We start from the raw sequence: 16276 nt of genomic DNA, 5'->3' as shown, positions 1-16276 counted from the left end.
AAGTTTATTTGAGACGGTTCTTTTTAAAGTGCATTTGAATCGTGCTATTAATGTTTAAGTCTTCCACTATAAGTTAATCGAGGCCAAAGGTTTGGTTCGAGCCAGTAATGGTTCACAAATTCCAGTCCCGCCCAGGGTATAGGCTCGAGATATGAAAAACATGGTATCAGAGCACAAAATTCAAGAGTCCTAGGGAGTCTATGAACTCGTGTCCATAGAGTCATTGTTATCAGTGTAAAGCACGCCATATTTGTAATTAGGAGGCTGCGACACTTATGAATTATATCACTTCTTTGATATTCATTTCATGTGATAGAGTTTAGTCTCTTTCTAACTCATGCTTGTGTGTGTCTTTCATATTATGCCTCCACGTAGAGTTGTCTAAGGTCGTCTTGTTAGGAGGTACGTTGAGGACATAGGGAAAACTAATGCACCAGAAGTGCAACCCCAAAGGGAGGTCACCAATGCTCAATTTCGGGAAGCAATTTGAATGCTAAGTCAAGTTGTGACCAACCAAGTTGGGCAACAAAAAGAGGCTCAACATGTAAAGGATGATATTTCAAGGATCCGCGAGTTGTTGAGGTGTATCATCCAAGCTTTGTTGGTTCAAGAAATACTGAGGATCCAGAAAATTTTGTTAAGGAACTGCAAAGGAGTAATGTGAACCGTTCTTCCCAACAAAAGCAAAAGGTACCTGCTCCGTCATTTGCTAGTACACCTGCATCCAGAAACAAAGGTAAGTACAATAGTTAGAATTAACAACACTTTAGAGATAGACCTGCACAATCTCAAACTAGTTTGGCACAAGGAGGTAAATAGGTTGTTGCATATGCTAAGTTTGGTAGGAACCACTTCGTAAGTGTCACAATGACTCCATTGGTTGTTTCAAGTGTGGGCAAGAGGGTAACTTCATGAAAGAGTTCCCTAAGAAACGACAAGGTAATGGAAATCAGGACAATAGACCCCAATCTTCATCAATTGCTCCAGCAAACAGAACTGCATCTAGAGGAGCTACTTACGGGCAGGCGGAGGATAAAATCATCTTTATTCTATCACGAGTCGTCATGAGCAATAGAATTCTCCGTATGTTGTCACTGGTATGGTCAAAGTATTTATTCTTAATGTGTATGTTTTGCTAGACCCAGGAGCGAGATTATCTTTCATGACTCCTTATTTTGCGATGAATTTTGATATTTTTCTAGACAAAACTTTGTGAGCCCTTTTATGTTACCACACCTGTTGGGAGTCGATTTTAGCTGAGCGAGTCTATCATGATTGTACCATTTCCTTCTATCACAAGAGCACCATGGGTGATTTAGTTGAGTTAGACATGATTTTTTTATTTCATTCTGGGTATGGACTGGTTTCATGCCTGTTATTCCTCTATTTATTGTAGAACTCGAGATGTCAAGTTCCAATTTCCTAATGAGCCAAGAGTTGAGTAGCAGTTCAGCAGTGCCTAAGGGTCGTTTTATTCCGTACCTTAAAGCAATAAAGTTAGTTTCCAAGGGTTGTGTCTATCACTTAGTCTAAGTTAATGATTTTAGTGTTGAGACCGTCCTATTGAGTTAGTTCCAGTTGTGACTGAGTTTTCAAAAGTCTTTCTTGATGAACTACTCGGAGTGCCTCATGAGAGAGAGATAGATGTTGGTATAGATATTCTTCCCAAAACTCATCCTTTATATATTATGCCATATACAATGGCTCCACTAAAGTTGAAAGAGCTAAAAGAACAATTGAAATATCTCCTTGATAAGGGTTTTATTCGACCAAAGTGTCTCACCATGAGGCCCTCCAGTCTTATTGAATGGAAGAAACATGGTTTTCATAGAATGTATATAGATTACCTTTATTTGAACAAGGTTATCATCAAGAATAAGTACCCGCTTCTTAGAATTGATGATCTTTTCAATCATCTTCAGGGTGCCACCTGTTTCTCGAAGATAGACCTTAGATCAGGCTACCATCACTTGAGGATAAGGGAATGTGATCCCAAAGACAACTTTTAGGGACCGTTATGGTCATTATAAGTTCCTAATTAAGTCATTTGGTTTGACCAATGCACCTACAACATTCATGGACCTTATAAATAGAGTATTCAAGCCTTAATTAAATATGTTTTTTATTATATTGATTGATGGCATACTAATCTATTCGAGGAATGAGGAAGGTCATGTTAGTCATCTTAGAATAGTTCTCTAAACTCTAAGGTATATAGAGTTGTATGCTAAGTTCTCAAAATGTGATTTTTGTCTTTAATTTATGGTAATCTTAGCCAAATTATTTCTAGTAATGGAATTAGAGTTGATACCTAGAAAATAGTGATAGTTCAAATTTTCTAAACCCACATCTCTAACTGATGTTAGGAGTTTCATGGGGATGGATGCATATCATAGAAGGTTCATGTAGTTGTATTCACTAATCACAAGAATCTTCAGTATGTGTTTAGTCAGATAGAGTTTAATCTCATACATCAAAGGTGGTTAGAGTTACTCAATGATTATGACATGAGTATTCTTTATCCCCTAGGTAAGGCTAATGTTGTTGTTGATGCCTTGAGTATATTATCTATGGGTTGTGTCACCCATTTTGAAGAACATAAGGAGTTAACAAAAAAAGTGCATAGACTTGCATGATTAGGAGTTCGACTAATGGATTCCACGGAAGGAGGGGCAGTGGTGATGAATGGGGTTGAATCATCATTAGTGTAGTTAAAGAGTAACAATACCAGTATCCTATTTTACTTGATTTTAAGGAAAATATTCATAAGCAAAAAGTGATGGATTTTGAATAATGGGGAGATGGTGTATTGAGGTATCAAGGTAGGTTGTGTGTACCAAGGGTGGATGAACTCCAATAAAGGATCATGGAGAAAGCTCATAGCTCTAGTTATTCTATCCATCCCATTTCCACAAAGATGTATCACAATTTGAGAGAATTTTATTGGATTAGTAGTATGAAGAGGGGCATTGCAGAGTTTGTTGATAAGTGTCCAAATAGGCAACAAGTTAATGTAGAGTATCAAAGGTTCGGTGGTATGTCTTAGAATATAGAACTTACCGAATGGAAGTGGTAGATGATCAATATTGACTTCATCACAGGTTTACCAAGGTCTCGCAGACAACATGATTCTACTTGGGTGATTGTTGATACGATGATCAAAATCAGTCCACTTTTCACTGTTAAAAACTACCCATTTAGCAGAAGACTATGACAAGTTGTACATTCTAAAGGTAGTCAGACTTCATTGGGTCTCGGTATCGATTATATCAGATAGAGATACACAATTTATTGCACAGTACTGGAAATTTTTTCAGAAAGGCTTGGGTTCAAAGGTGAACTTAACTACTACTTTTCAGCCACAGACAGATGGTCAAGTAGATCACACTATTCATACTTTATAGGATATGTCGAGGTCCTATGTAATTGATTTCAAGGGAAATTTGGATGATCACCTACCTCTCATTAAGTTTGTTTACAACACTGTAGCATCCAGATGGCTCCTTATGAAGCTATTTATGGGAGAAGATGCAGATCTCTTATTCAATAGTTTGAAGTTGGTGAAGGTAGATTGATAGGACAAGACTTAGTTCATCAATCTATGGAGAAAGTGAAACTTTTTCAAAACAGGTTCGAAACAACGCAGAGTCGCCATAAATTCTACAATGATGTTAGGAGAAGAGAGTTAGAGTTTGAAGTAGATTATTGGTATACTTTAAAGTTTCACCCATGAATGGTGTTATGATATTTGGTAAGAAGGGAAAGCTTAGTCTCTGGTATATTTGCCCTTATAGAATATACAAAAGGGTTGGTAATGTAGCTTATGAGTTGGAGTAACCCCAAGAGTTAGCAGCAAATTCATGTTTCCATGTTGAAGAAGTTCATGGGATATCCTTCACTTATCTTATCTATTGAATATATTGGTATCAAGGATAGTTTGTATTATGAGAAGATCATCTTAGAGATTTAGAGTGTCAGGTTCGCTAGTTGAGAACCAGGAAATAGCATCGATCAAAATTCTTTGGAGAAACCTGTTTATTAAGGAAGCTACTTGGGAAGCTAAGTAAGATATAGAGAAGAGATATCCACATCCTTTTGATCCTGGAGAAATTCCAGATCAAGGTACTAGTTCTCTTCTTAATTAGTACCCTTTAAATTAATATGCTTAATGTGTTAGATTTTCTTATTGGGTGTTTAAGCTGAATGTTAGATGTTACACCCTTAGACTACTAAGAGTACTCTCATTCTAGGATGAATGTTCCCAAGGGGGAGATATTGTAACACCTCGCTATATAAAAGAGCTAGAATTAGAAAGAGTCAATTTTGAAAAGCTTAAAAAATCTGGCAAATTGGTTAAGTTATGTTATGTTTGACTTTTGGGTCAAATTCAAATGGTCATAACTCCTAGATAAATATGATTTAGGTGTGATACCAGATACCTTAGGTAAAATATTTGAATTATCTTTCAAACACCGCCGATTCTGCTCAATTCTAAGTTTGTATGAGTGAAATATATCGATTTGAAGTTGGGATGTCTAATAAGAAAAGTCAAAACCGGATTTTCGAAGGGTATTTTGGTATTTTATATGTACAATTAATTGATTTAGTTTTTGGTAATTAAGTTGGGGTCTAAACTGATTGGATTCAGTTTTCACTATTTAAATTGAGTTAGGGTTTTTAGTAAAGAGAAAAAAAGAGGAGAAAAGAGAAGAAAAAGTAAGGAACCGCCAAGTCTTGATGAATTTCTTGTGGATTTCGTTAGGGTGATCCCTATGAGGTATGTAAGATCACATAGAGTTGGGTTAGTTCACCCACACAACAATCATGATTCAATTCAGCGTGATTGTGTTCTTGAAAAAAAAGATTATGAGCACTTGATGAAATTTGTGTAAGTTTGTATGGGTTCTTGTTGTTGAAGTTGTTGAGAAGTTTCTTGAGTTTGATTAATGAAATTAGGTGTGGTTTTGAGTATATTCCTGCATATTTGGGTGATATAGTCGAATCTAAGTGTTTGAAAAAAGAGTAATTTGAATCTATAGGGTTTAAATGTAACATTTTGAAAGTCTAAGACGTATTATAGAGCCCAATATTGGTGTCAAATGGTTTGAAAATGTTTTAAGGTTTATTTTAATGTATATAAGTCATTTAGGAAGTCAAGAAATCAAAACATCAAAGGAACGTCCATGACATCCGGAAACTAGTTCAATGAGGTACTAGTGTGCCTTAGCCTATTTGACTAAGTTTTAGGAGTCGGAAATTGATGAATTTTGGTGGAAGGATGTCTAACACGTATTAGAGTTAATTCATAGTCTAAACGTATGGGCACGACTCCCCAAGGAAAAACCAAGGGCCCTTGAGGAGGACCCTTGCATTTGGGTTAAAGACTGCCCAAGGCAGTGTTCACAAACGAGTGCAATCAACGGACCATGTCCCAATCGATGAGGCGTTGATTGACTCCGTCGATGGACACTTAGAATATTTGTCCAAGGACTGTTTTGACAAGTGTCTGAACTCAACGACGGACCAACAAGACGGTTGGTATCTTGGTCGTCGTTTGACAAACGGGGCGTCAATCAGGGAGTCGTCTGTGAGTGGACTGTTTCACTGCACGTTTTATGTTTGGTGAATTTAATTAGTTAAGTGGTTAGTTAACTCATTAGGGGTTAAGGGTGGTCTAATTAAGTTAGTTAACAACCTATATAAAGATCCTAAGCTAATTAAACTAACCTAAGCTCTCATAATTCCCAAACCCAAACTCTCTTCCTTCTCGTTTCTTTCTCTCTCCCAAGTTGAAGAACACCATAGAAGGTCAAATCCAAGGGGGGTCTAGGGCTAAAATCACAGAGTTTTATCCATCAATCTTTATCAAAAACTAAGGTATGGGATTCCTTTCACCTTTGGGACTTCTTTCCGCAAAGGGCTCCATCAAATTGGTTTCAAAAGTATGAAATTCAAGTGGGTCTTTTCCAATCTCGAAATTGATCTTCTGATTTACATTGTTATGATTTCTTTTGGATATTATGAATAGATCAATATTTATTATAACTTAATTATGTTATTTCTTGTTGGATTGGTCTAGTTTGTAGAAGATGTCCTATTCCCATTAACCCTAGGTTGTGATCTTGATATGAATTGTATAATGTTGGTTCAATTGACTTGGTTATTGGTTGAATTACTATACTGTGATGTTATTGTATCAATTATGAATAGATTAAGATTAATTTTAGTCCTATCATGCTAGTTCTTGATTAATTGATCTAGACTATGACTTTGACCTAGTGATGGATTGTGATGTAGTGATTCAACTGACGTTATTGTCATGTTGGTTATTGATGTGTAATTATATTACACCCTTATTGGGTTGAGCTAAGGGTTTATGGTAAGACTTTGATGATGAATTATTAAGGAGACTTGGTAAGTCTCCCTATTCTCTACTTCAATTGTGGTTACTTGAGATTGGGTCATGATGTTGCATTGAAGTACGTCTTGTACTAGGATTGATAAGGTTGGTATGATGTTGAATTGAAATGTCTTGATTATGGTTTGTGAGGTATTGGCTAAGATGCAAATGATATAAGGATGGTGATAACTTACCAATTTGCCTTATCATGACGTGATTATGTAAATGTGCTAACCTCACTTATATGAATTGTAATGAAAGGAATATACTCATGCAATGAGCTATGATAATGATTATTATACAAGGGATAGACCCTATGACCTACATTAAGATATGATGATTAATAAAGACATTAAATACATTCCAAAAGGGACTCTAGCTTAGCACCGAGTGAACTAGAGGGAGGAGTGTCCCTTCCCACATAGGGAAGGTAGGATCACTAATGTAGTCTTGAGATTGGAGACCATAATTCATGTAGCATAAAGAGGGTACCAACTATATCTCCTAGTTCTTGAACTATGTTTCCCACATAGGATACTAGCTAGTGTATCCACGTAGTTGGTATGTTCTTGTTTTGGTACTGCCTTGGAAAGTAGTCTGCCTTCCTTCGGTGTAGGTTTCCATGACATCGGATTCTACATCTGCTCATGTGGTCTATGTCTGTTAAGGCAAGATGTTCCCAAAAAGGTAAATGAACTAAAGGAATGAATTCTAACTAAGATAACCTAAGGGTTTTAGCTTAGTCTAGGTAGGGGCATGAGACTCTACCTAACCTTGCACTAGTTAGACTTGAGTAAAGTCTTAGCAGGATGTTATAACATATGAATATGTTTATAATTGTACGCGCTATGTATATGATGATCTTAAACATTGATGATACTACATGATGATTGGTTTTACTTATAAATATGTGTTTGGTCTCTATTTATAAAGTATGATGATATCTACTCTTAAATGATATGCTATGTTAAGTTGGATATTACTCATGGTTCTTATTGGGTTTACTTGATTGAGTAAGGTTATAGGGCTTTGCTTAGTCATTGCACTTGTTGACTTAATGAGGGTTCATGGGTAATTGTCTTGCTTTGGTTATGTTGTAATAAACTCTTATTCATGCTTGTGTCTATTATACTTGATGGTTGAGTTGCTTTGAATATGTGTTCAATGATATGATATGCATGTTGACTTGACTAGAATAAGCATTGTTGGTATTGTGATGTACATGCTTATGACTTACTAAATATGTCTTAATAATTGGTATGGTCTTATTGAATGTGCATAAGGCTTTTCAAAGTAAATTACATACTTTAATGAAATGTCCCTTTTTAGCATGATTTCATGATATGTGTGCATATAGTCTCATACTTAGTACAAGTGGTGTACTAACCCCATTTTCTCCCTTTTACCCAACATTTTAGGTTCCGCTCGTTGAAGGGCTTTGAAACGACTTTGAAGAAGACTTGGAATTCTCAATCATCTAAGTTGGGTAGGTCCTCACTTTTTGAGGTCAATGTCAATATTAAGCTTATGAAATTGTTCTAGTTTTAAGACTCTTATGTTATTTCCTTTTCATTTTAGTACTAAACATTGCATAGCCTATATGTGGCTTTATTACATGGATGTATGGGCTAGGCCCAAATTGTAATACTCTTGTTAGATGGTTATGAGATGATACATCCATTTGAGACTATGTTATATCTTATATATCTACGTGAAATAAAAGTAGTAGACTATGTAATCTTCTTATACGAAGGGTCTATGTATACTCGATATAAATATTATGTGTATGTAGAGGTCTATGTAAACCTCAATGTAGAAGTAATAAAAAGTTTTAAATTTTTTGCGTTTTTGACCTATGAATGTAATGATGTAAGTTAAGAGGCTAGTCTTAGTCGTCAAAGATGACGACGACGCCGGTTACGTCTAGGGGGTGCTCCCCGGATGTGACATTAGAGTTGGAAAACAAGCAAGAAAATTCGAGGATTTTCGAGGGAGGGGTCTGGGGAGCCGCGCAAGCTAGAGTGCCCCAACTTGGGTTCTGAAGTTTGGCCTCTGGAGCACAGCGCCATGTTGTATGCCCCAAGAATGTATTTGAAGTTTAACCTCTGGCAACCCCTGCCACTCAGAGCGCCAAAGGCACTAGGTCTTCTAACCTTTCCCACTTCTTTTCGTTTGAGTTCCCTAGCAACGCACCTAAGTTTTCTAGTTGATTTATACACTTTAAGGTACGTCTAAACATTATGAAATCATCCATAAACATGATATAATGAGCCTTCAGTCCATTTCAATTCAAGGAAACTTAAGAGTCAAGTCAAGAGAAGTTCATAGAGTTTTCCTAAAGTATTTTGCAAATATTTTAACTTTGTTTTAAGACTTGAGTTTTGAGTTGAGTAAAGAGGAAAGAGTGAAGTTCATTTCTTCAAAAAGAGTATATCGGGACTATGTATTCCTATATTACATGATTTTACATTCAAACAAGAAAGGGAACAATGATTTCCAAGATATCCTTTGAGCTAGTTTTTGAGTAATTACCTCAAATCATAGAAAGAGTTTTTGTTTTTAAAACATATGAGTTGGGTATATTTTGGGAGTAGTATTGGGCACCGATATTGGGATGAGTTCATAATAACTCAAGTCTCCATAAACCATTTAGTCATCGTAGGTAAGAAAGGGTCATACTTTTTAGATAATTCCTTAGTGATTTTTAGCATAGACTAGTGGAACCACTTAGTTGAGGAGTTCTATATCACGACAAGTTATAGGACAATTTTGGCAGCTTAAGGGAGAGGTTGTATCATCACTTTATCTCATAGTGATGGTTGTCGATTACAGAAACTCCCACATTATTATATTGCTTAATATGTAAACTGGCTTGTCATTGTATGTTTTTAATACAATGAGTTGTCACCTACTATTTTTATTGTTTTGTATATAGTGCACCTTTCTTGTTGTTTTATTTTGCATTTGAGTTGAGTATCCATGAGTTGAGTAAAGCTAAGGTAAGTATTCTTTTTGAACTCCTTTAAAGCTTATGTCATGTTTAGTTTTCCCCTTGCATGCTCATACATTCAATGTATTGATGTCATTTGGTCTGCATCATTTCATGATGCAGATACAGGTAACCATGATTAGCATCCAGCGCCTCGTTGATCCAGTTGAGCACTTAGAGTCAAATGGTGAGCCTCCTTGCTTCCGGAGGATTTCCTTTTTTTTTTCTTTGTAGGTCAGTTGTTAGAATGATCAAGGGTCCAATCCCGACATCCCTCTTAGTATTTAAAGGCTTCATAGACAATTAGATATGAGTTCTTTAGTCTTATATTTCTGATGTTGTGCTTAAAGACTTGAGTTTCCACTTTGGCTAATTTGAATGTTTATCCTTAAAGGTTCTAAGTTTATTCAAGACAGTTGTTTTTAAAGTGCATTTGAATCCTTGTATTAATGCTTAAGTCTTCCGCTATAAGTTAAGTCAGGCCAAGGGTTTGCTTGGGGCTAGTAATGATTCTCGAATGTCAGCCTTGCTTAGGGTGTAGGCTCGGGGCATGACATTTTCCAAATTTCTAAATTTCACTCTATGGATTATACATACTTCTACAAACTGTATTTTCCACTCGTGGATCCAAAATACTAAAAGTTAAAGTCTATGACAAAGAACCACGGGCCACCATCCATGACTCGTAGCCATAGCATGACCAGCACTATTCTTCCATACAACCCATGCTACTAAAACCATAAGTTTTTAAATATCAAGTCAGGAGACCCAACCATGGTCGTAATACTCTCAACAGAATCATACTATTGGAGAGGTCGGTCCCACCCCAAAATCTTACATCAGAATGACCACACAAACACCTAGAAGATCTTGAAACTTACATCGGATTAGCTTTGTAAAATCCTAGAATATCTTAAATCGAATTAGCTACAACACACGCTAGGTCCTTTTAAAATCTTACCTCGGTTCAACTATAACGCTAAAGGAAAAGGGGTCCTAAATGAGTCTAGGTAACCACTCGTTATAACCATCCAATCATAGATACTAGTAGGTCTACTTAAAGGTCACAACCTAGCCTAGAGAGTCTCATCTAAGCCAGATCCAATCCCGAAACAAGCTTCACGATATCTGCAAAACCAACATCTAAAGTAATTGTTGTCAAACCTAGGCTAAGGCTTCTCAACAACAACACTACCATTTTCATTAGTTTCAACTCACGGGCACAAACATTATATTAGACAAGCCATTGAAATCTCAATGATTATCCAAAAGAGTCCAAAATGATACATATAAGGAACATAACATGGAATCATGGTAGAAACTCCCTCTACACTTAGCTTCATTATTGTTGTTATATGATCTTGAATTGATCGAAAGAGAGATTCATCAATGTCTATGTGGATCTGAACTTCTCGTTCTAGGATTGTGGTAGCTTCATGATTGTTGTTATATGAATTTGAATTGATTAGTAAGATGGTTATCATCATGCCAGCTCGTGTGGTTACTTGCTTCTTCTTGAGCTTAATTATTTATTTTTCTTGATCACCATTCAAATACAATATATGGCTCGTAAAATTGGACTCGAGAGAGAATTTTACAATGTAATAGTAAAAGTAGATATTGGTTTGTGAACCTTATAGGGAAAGGGGAACTATTCACGAACGTTGTTAGTTATATACTCATTAGTCTTTCTTAGTTGATACACACGATATACACATGCACTTCACTATTGACCGACGACCATAGGAATATAGGCATTAGGAATACTCAAGTAGTCTTAGGGTTATCAACATGATGCTCAATAATTGATATCTACGTGCAATTAGTAACCCCATAAGAAAATCAAAGTCAGTTCAAGTGATTACTCAACATCATTGCTAGCAAATTCTTATCCGTAGATTGATTTCACTCATTGATTATGTAAAATATGTTCTTCGGTTGGTTAATTGTTCATTAGTTATTTTTTTTCTTTTTAATTTAGTTAAATCATAAGTATAACTTTTGAATTGTCTCTTGAATAAATATTTAACAATAGTTTAATTTAATAAATAATAAATTGACGAATCTCTGTACTACGATACTAAGATTGAAAATTATATCATTTGACAATTACGTACACTTGCATATACATTTAGAAGCAATATTTGCCTTTCCAGTGAGAGAGGAAGTGTACACGGAGAGAGTAAAAATACCAAAATTTGTTCTTAAATTCCTTTTTGGATCAATAGATAATATGAACCAAAAGTATTAATACCAAAAAATGGTTGTATGAATTAGAGTAAAAGGTTTTGGCTTCAACTTTAATGAATTAAAATACTTCTCTACTAAAGCATTATTGTGGGGTCCATCCTTCTAAACAACATGAATATAGAAGTAGCATATAAATGAACATATCCCCCACCCAATTTTTTCCTAGTTAAAGAGTGCTTAAAACAACATGAATATGTAAAGCTTCTTAATGACTTCACAAATTCTTTATATTAAAGCCACATGCAAACTAATAAAATGTTCCACAGCATCTAATAAAACATCAGTATTTATTGCCATGAAGCTCCACTATCATCATTATCTCTTAGAATATAAGGATTCATTATTACCAAAGCAATTAAAATATGGAGTACCACTAAAAAATCATCCAATCCCCAAAAGGATTGGTAGAATTCCAAATCAATAAAACATTTTTCTCCTTCTTCATGTCCACATCCTCCCCACAAACCCCAAATCCAACTTTTGGGATTCAAAATCCTCCACATACTCAGGGTTTCCCGTGCCTTGTAAATATGAATCCATCACTATTCAAAGACAGTCAAATTTTTCTTTAACTCATATTAGAGTTCAACTACGTCTGACTTTGTCATAGAAAGTCTTACGGAATAAAGTATTTCCTAATAAGCGCAATTTCGTAGATAAAAGAAACTTGAATTTGAAATCTCTGATTAAAAATAAAAAAATACATACCACTCCACTACCCAAGACAATTAGTATATACTACCCAAGACAATTAGTATATATTTGCATCATGTAGTTGAACACATAGAGAATGATAAAGGTTTGTTTAAAAAAATTATCAGATCAAGGGATATGGATTCCAATTCCAATTACTTCCAACTTCACGTTAAGCTTTTTCCTTTATTCACTTTTATATGTTCATTTTAAATTTTATACAAACCTTATAAATGAATGATTAGTATAACTATTTTAACACAATATTCATATTAATTAACGTATAGTCTTAGATTTTAAAAATGAATTGAATAATAACTAATTAATATTCAAGGTAAAACATGAAAAAAAAATTCTTAATGTGTTTAAAATTATATGTAAAAGTAAAAATCTCTTTTTCTGAAATATCAGCCCAATGAACTAAGGGAGCACATCACATGGTTATTCTTCTCTACCCTTTTCTTTACAAAACATTTTCAAGCACTAACATTATTCAAAGACAACATCAATATAAAGAAAAGAAACTTATTTTGCAGCAAATGATAGCTTTTACTTGCATTAGATCTGTGTTTGTTTCCCTTATTAAGATAAAGGTGGTGCAAAACTCAGAAAACATTAACGAAATTACTCCAAAATTGAAAATGAAATAACTTCATCTCAATGTTGAACTGTCATAAAAGGCTAACAATCCTTTTTTCAGTACATTGAAATATCAGTCTAATGAAATAAAGGTAGACTATATCACCTAAACTCTGTCTCATTTCTCAACAACCCATTCTTCTACTACCTGCTTTAAATAATTAATTAAAAAAATTAGGATGTTTTTACTGAGCCATTAGCTTATCAAGCTTCATTTGCTCCATCCATGCATTCAATTGATCGAATTGCTCAATCTGCGAATTTGAAGTAGAATCTTCATTAGAACCTGAGAGGCCTAAAACACGAGATACAGCTTTGTCTTTAATGTCCTGTGGCGATTCTTTGACGAGTGTTTGAACCCACGACAGATCAGGTTCTTCTCCGTTGTTAGCAAGCTCAAACGAAGATGATCTTTTTAGCCTACCAAACTCATCGGCATTGGCAGCACAACCTGCATATCCAGAAGGGGATCCCCACTTGGACCAAGTATCTGTTGGAGAACCAATAACAGCAGAAGCAGTGGAGCCAAGATCACGAGAGCTAAGACTCCTAAATTGCTGCTGTTTCTCACGTTGACCAAGCATTGACATACGGGAACTCATAGGTGATATTGGCTCCATTCCTCGGGGTGACATTCTTCCCGGTGTTTGAACACCAAAAGAAGCCTGAAATAGAGAATTATCTACATTTTTTGGTGAAAATTTTGTTTTAATGGGAGATAACATGCTCTGCTGCTGGAATTGATTGAGAACTGCAGACTTGTGGGTAGGGGAGAAAACTGTTTGAGCTAATGCCTGATCAGAATATCTAGGAGACGAGCTCTCAGCAGAAAATAAATCTTCAAGATTTGAAGGAGTTAGGGCCATAGGATGAGCTAAACGGTTCAAGGAATTAGTATTCACACTGGACTGTGATATGCAGGAAAATTCATTTAGAAACTGCTGTTGATGCACATCAAAGTCTGGCAACATAGTCAAGTCTCTTGCATTTAGTGATGACCTCAAGCGGCTCGACTGGAGATTGCTGCCAGGAAGATGCAATGCTGGAACACTTGGTTGTGGCCAACCCATGTTTGAAATTCCATTAGCAGAGGGAGATATTGGAGGAGTGTAAGGTGCTGGGGACATGACACGGACTGATGAAGGAGAACCTGGAGTTAGGCCCATGGTTGCTGCAAAATCCATGGAATTCGCAGCAATGTTATTTGAGCAAGGTGAGGGAACAGCAGAACCAGTAGAGACATACAGGGGTCTGAGTTCCTCCTGTGTGTGGGCAAAGAAGCAAACTCTTCTATTGCAATTTGTACCATCTTTGCAAAGTCGGGTTCGATATTGAGCAGGATGCAGCCAAGACTCAAACACTCCATGAGCATATTCACACATGTCCCCTCGTTGACAAACTAGCTTACGGAACTCGGGGCAAGGCACACAGCTGTAGTGATATTTCCTCGGATCCCTTCTTCGAGCATTTTCACCAGGATGGACAAATGGACATTCAGTCCAATCATGAGAGTATGCACGAGAGCAAGGCCTGATCTTAAACGAGAACATTCTGAATTCATCTGTAGAGTATATGCCGTTTTTTATGTCAGGCAAAGAGGGGTCAATGGGGTACTCTTTCCTCTCAGATGTACAAGACACCGGGGTATCGTTGGACTTTGCACTCCTAGGAAAAGAGATTGAGTCTGAAGCAGAAGAAGGTGTTCCATCAGGCGAAGGCAAAAGTGGTGGAGAATTTGAGTTCGAAGTGGCTGTTGACACCCTCAGGCTGCACTTCCCCATTGCATCACTTCTAAGAAGGGTCTCCAGGGATGATTTCGTTGACTGAAACTTTGGAAATACAACAATGACATCCTGAGGACGATTGCCATCGGCGTCTTCAGAGTTTGGGTCAGCACCAGCTTCTAAAAGCAATTTGACAGCTTCAACAGCATTCAGAGATCCACCAGATGCAGCACAGTGAAGAGCAGTGCTCTTATCTTGACCAGATGACTGATTGACATCAACTTCAGGTATTGAAAGAATGAGTTTGAGGACATCAACACTGCCATATGTAGAAGCAATCATCAAAGGAGTTCTATGCTCCAATACCATTTTCCTTGAGCCCTTTTGGTGTCCATACCAGAGTCCTACCTCATGAATACTGGATGATAGATCATGCTCCATCCATCTTTTACACGCCACAACGTCATTGTTGGCCGCTATTTCAAGCAAGCTAGCAAAAGTATCTTCCGTTTCAACAGTCAAATGATTCATGTTCATGGTGGTGATCATACTAATACAAATGCTAGAGCAACAGTTTGATAAAATCTGGTTTCTAACAACTGCAATGGATAGCACATCCTCTCATCTTGTATCCACTGAAAGAAACAGAATCAAAACATAAGGTATCTCGAATAATCAAAAGAGAGACAAAAGCCAGTCTTTTCTAAATGCAATTCCATAAGTGTTATATAAATTTGAGCATAGATGCTATTATCTATTGTCAAGGCAAAAACACAAATCACAGAGTTATAAACATAAACAAGAATAGATTTCCCATCAATTACGAAGAAGACTTTTGCTACTAAAAGGGTTCACACTCTCAAGAAAAACAAATACTATTCTTCACCAAATAGACCTATTGCATAGGCCACATGCTATTTTTCTAAAAAAAAAAAAAGAAAGGAGAAATCTATTCATTCAAATGCTTAAAACAAAACAACTCCTTTTTAAAAGGGCAGCAAGAAACAAGGAATTCTTCAGGAAGAAGCAAAGAAATAAAACCAAAAAGAAAAACAGAAACTTTATCCAATTAGCAAAAATTCATAACAAAACTCAATCTGCAAAAAGACATGAAAATGGTTACCAGCAGCTCCTTGTTTCTGAGTGTTGAAAATGGTGAAAAGAACTAGTTGATTTTCTTTCTTGTACAGATCTAGAGAGAGAAAGGAGAAAGTTGAGAGTGAGAGACCTTCTTCTTGTTCATCATTTTCTCTTCGCCATTTCCTATGCTCTCTCTTTCTCTTCCTCTTCCTCTTCCTCTTCCTCTTCCTTTTTTCTTTTCTCTGCTCTTCAACTCTTTTTTACTCTCATTACTTATATTATTTTAAGTTTTTGTCTTCTTTTACTTATCACACCTAGTTTTAAAGACATAATTAAATTTAGTCATATCAAATTAATTATAGTCAAAATATGAATATGTTTTCCATTTTATTTCTGTTTTGCACAATATTTAACATAAAATAATAAATAGTCTGTTTGACCAATATATTTCTTATTAATTCTTTATTTTTTGTCTATATGTGTCTTCTAATTCTAAAATAA

At 35.9% G+C, this 16276-nt stretch overlaps 1 protein-coding gene across 1 annotated transcript; it reads right to left on the bottom strand.

Moving 5' to 3' along the window:
* Positions 1–12956: 12956 nt before the first annotated feature.
* Positions 12957–16010, bottom strand: LOC107012717 (zinc finger CCCH domain-containing protein 30). The gene is made up of 2 exons (XM_015212629.2): positions 15819–16010; positions 12957–15330 (listed from the first exon to the last, which is right to left on the bottom strand). The coding sequence occupies exon 2, from the start codon at positions 15242–15244 to the stop codon at positions 13157–13159; it is 2088 nt and encodes a 695-aa protein (XP_015068115.1). The 5' UTR covers positions 15245–15330; positions 15819–16010; the 3' UTR covers positions 12957–13156.
* Positions 16011–16276: the final 266 nt, after the last annotated feature.

This window comes from Solanum pennellii, chromosome 3, assembly GCF_001406875.1.
Source record: "Solanum pennellii chromosome 3, SPENNV200".
Lineage (NCBI taxonomy): Eukaryota > Viridiplantae > Streptophyta > Magnoliopsida > Solanales > Solanaceae > Solanum > Solanum pennellii.
This window is presented reverse-complemented; position numbering and strand designations above follow the sequence as displayed.

Bases quoted from the DNA above. Each gene is read 5' to 3' on its own strand.
- LOC107012717 (XM_015212629.2), bottom strand. From the start codon at position 15,244: ATGATCACCACCATGAACATGAATCATTTGACTGTTGAAACGGAAGAT.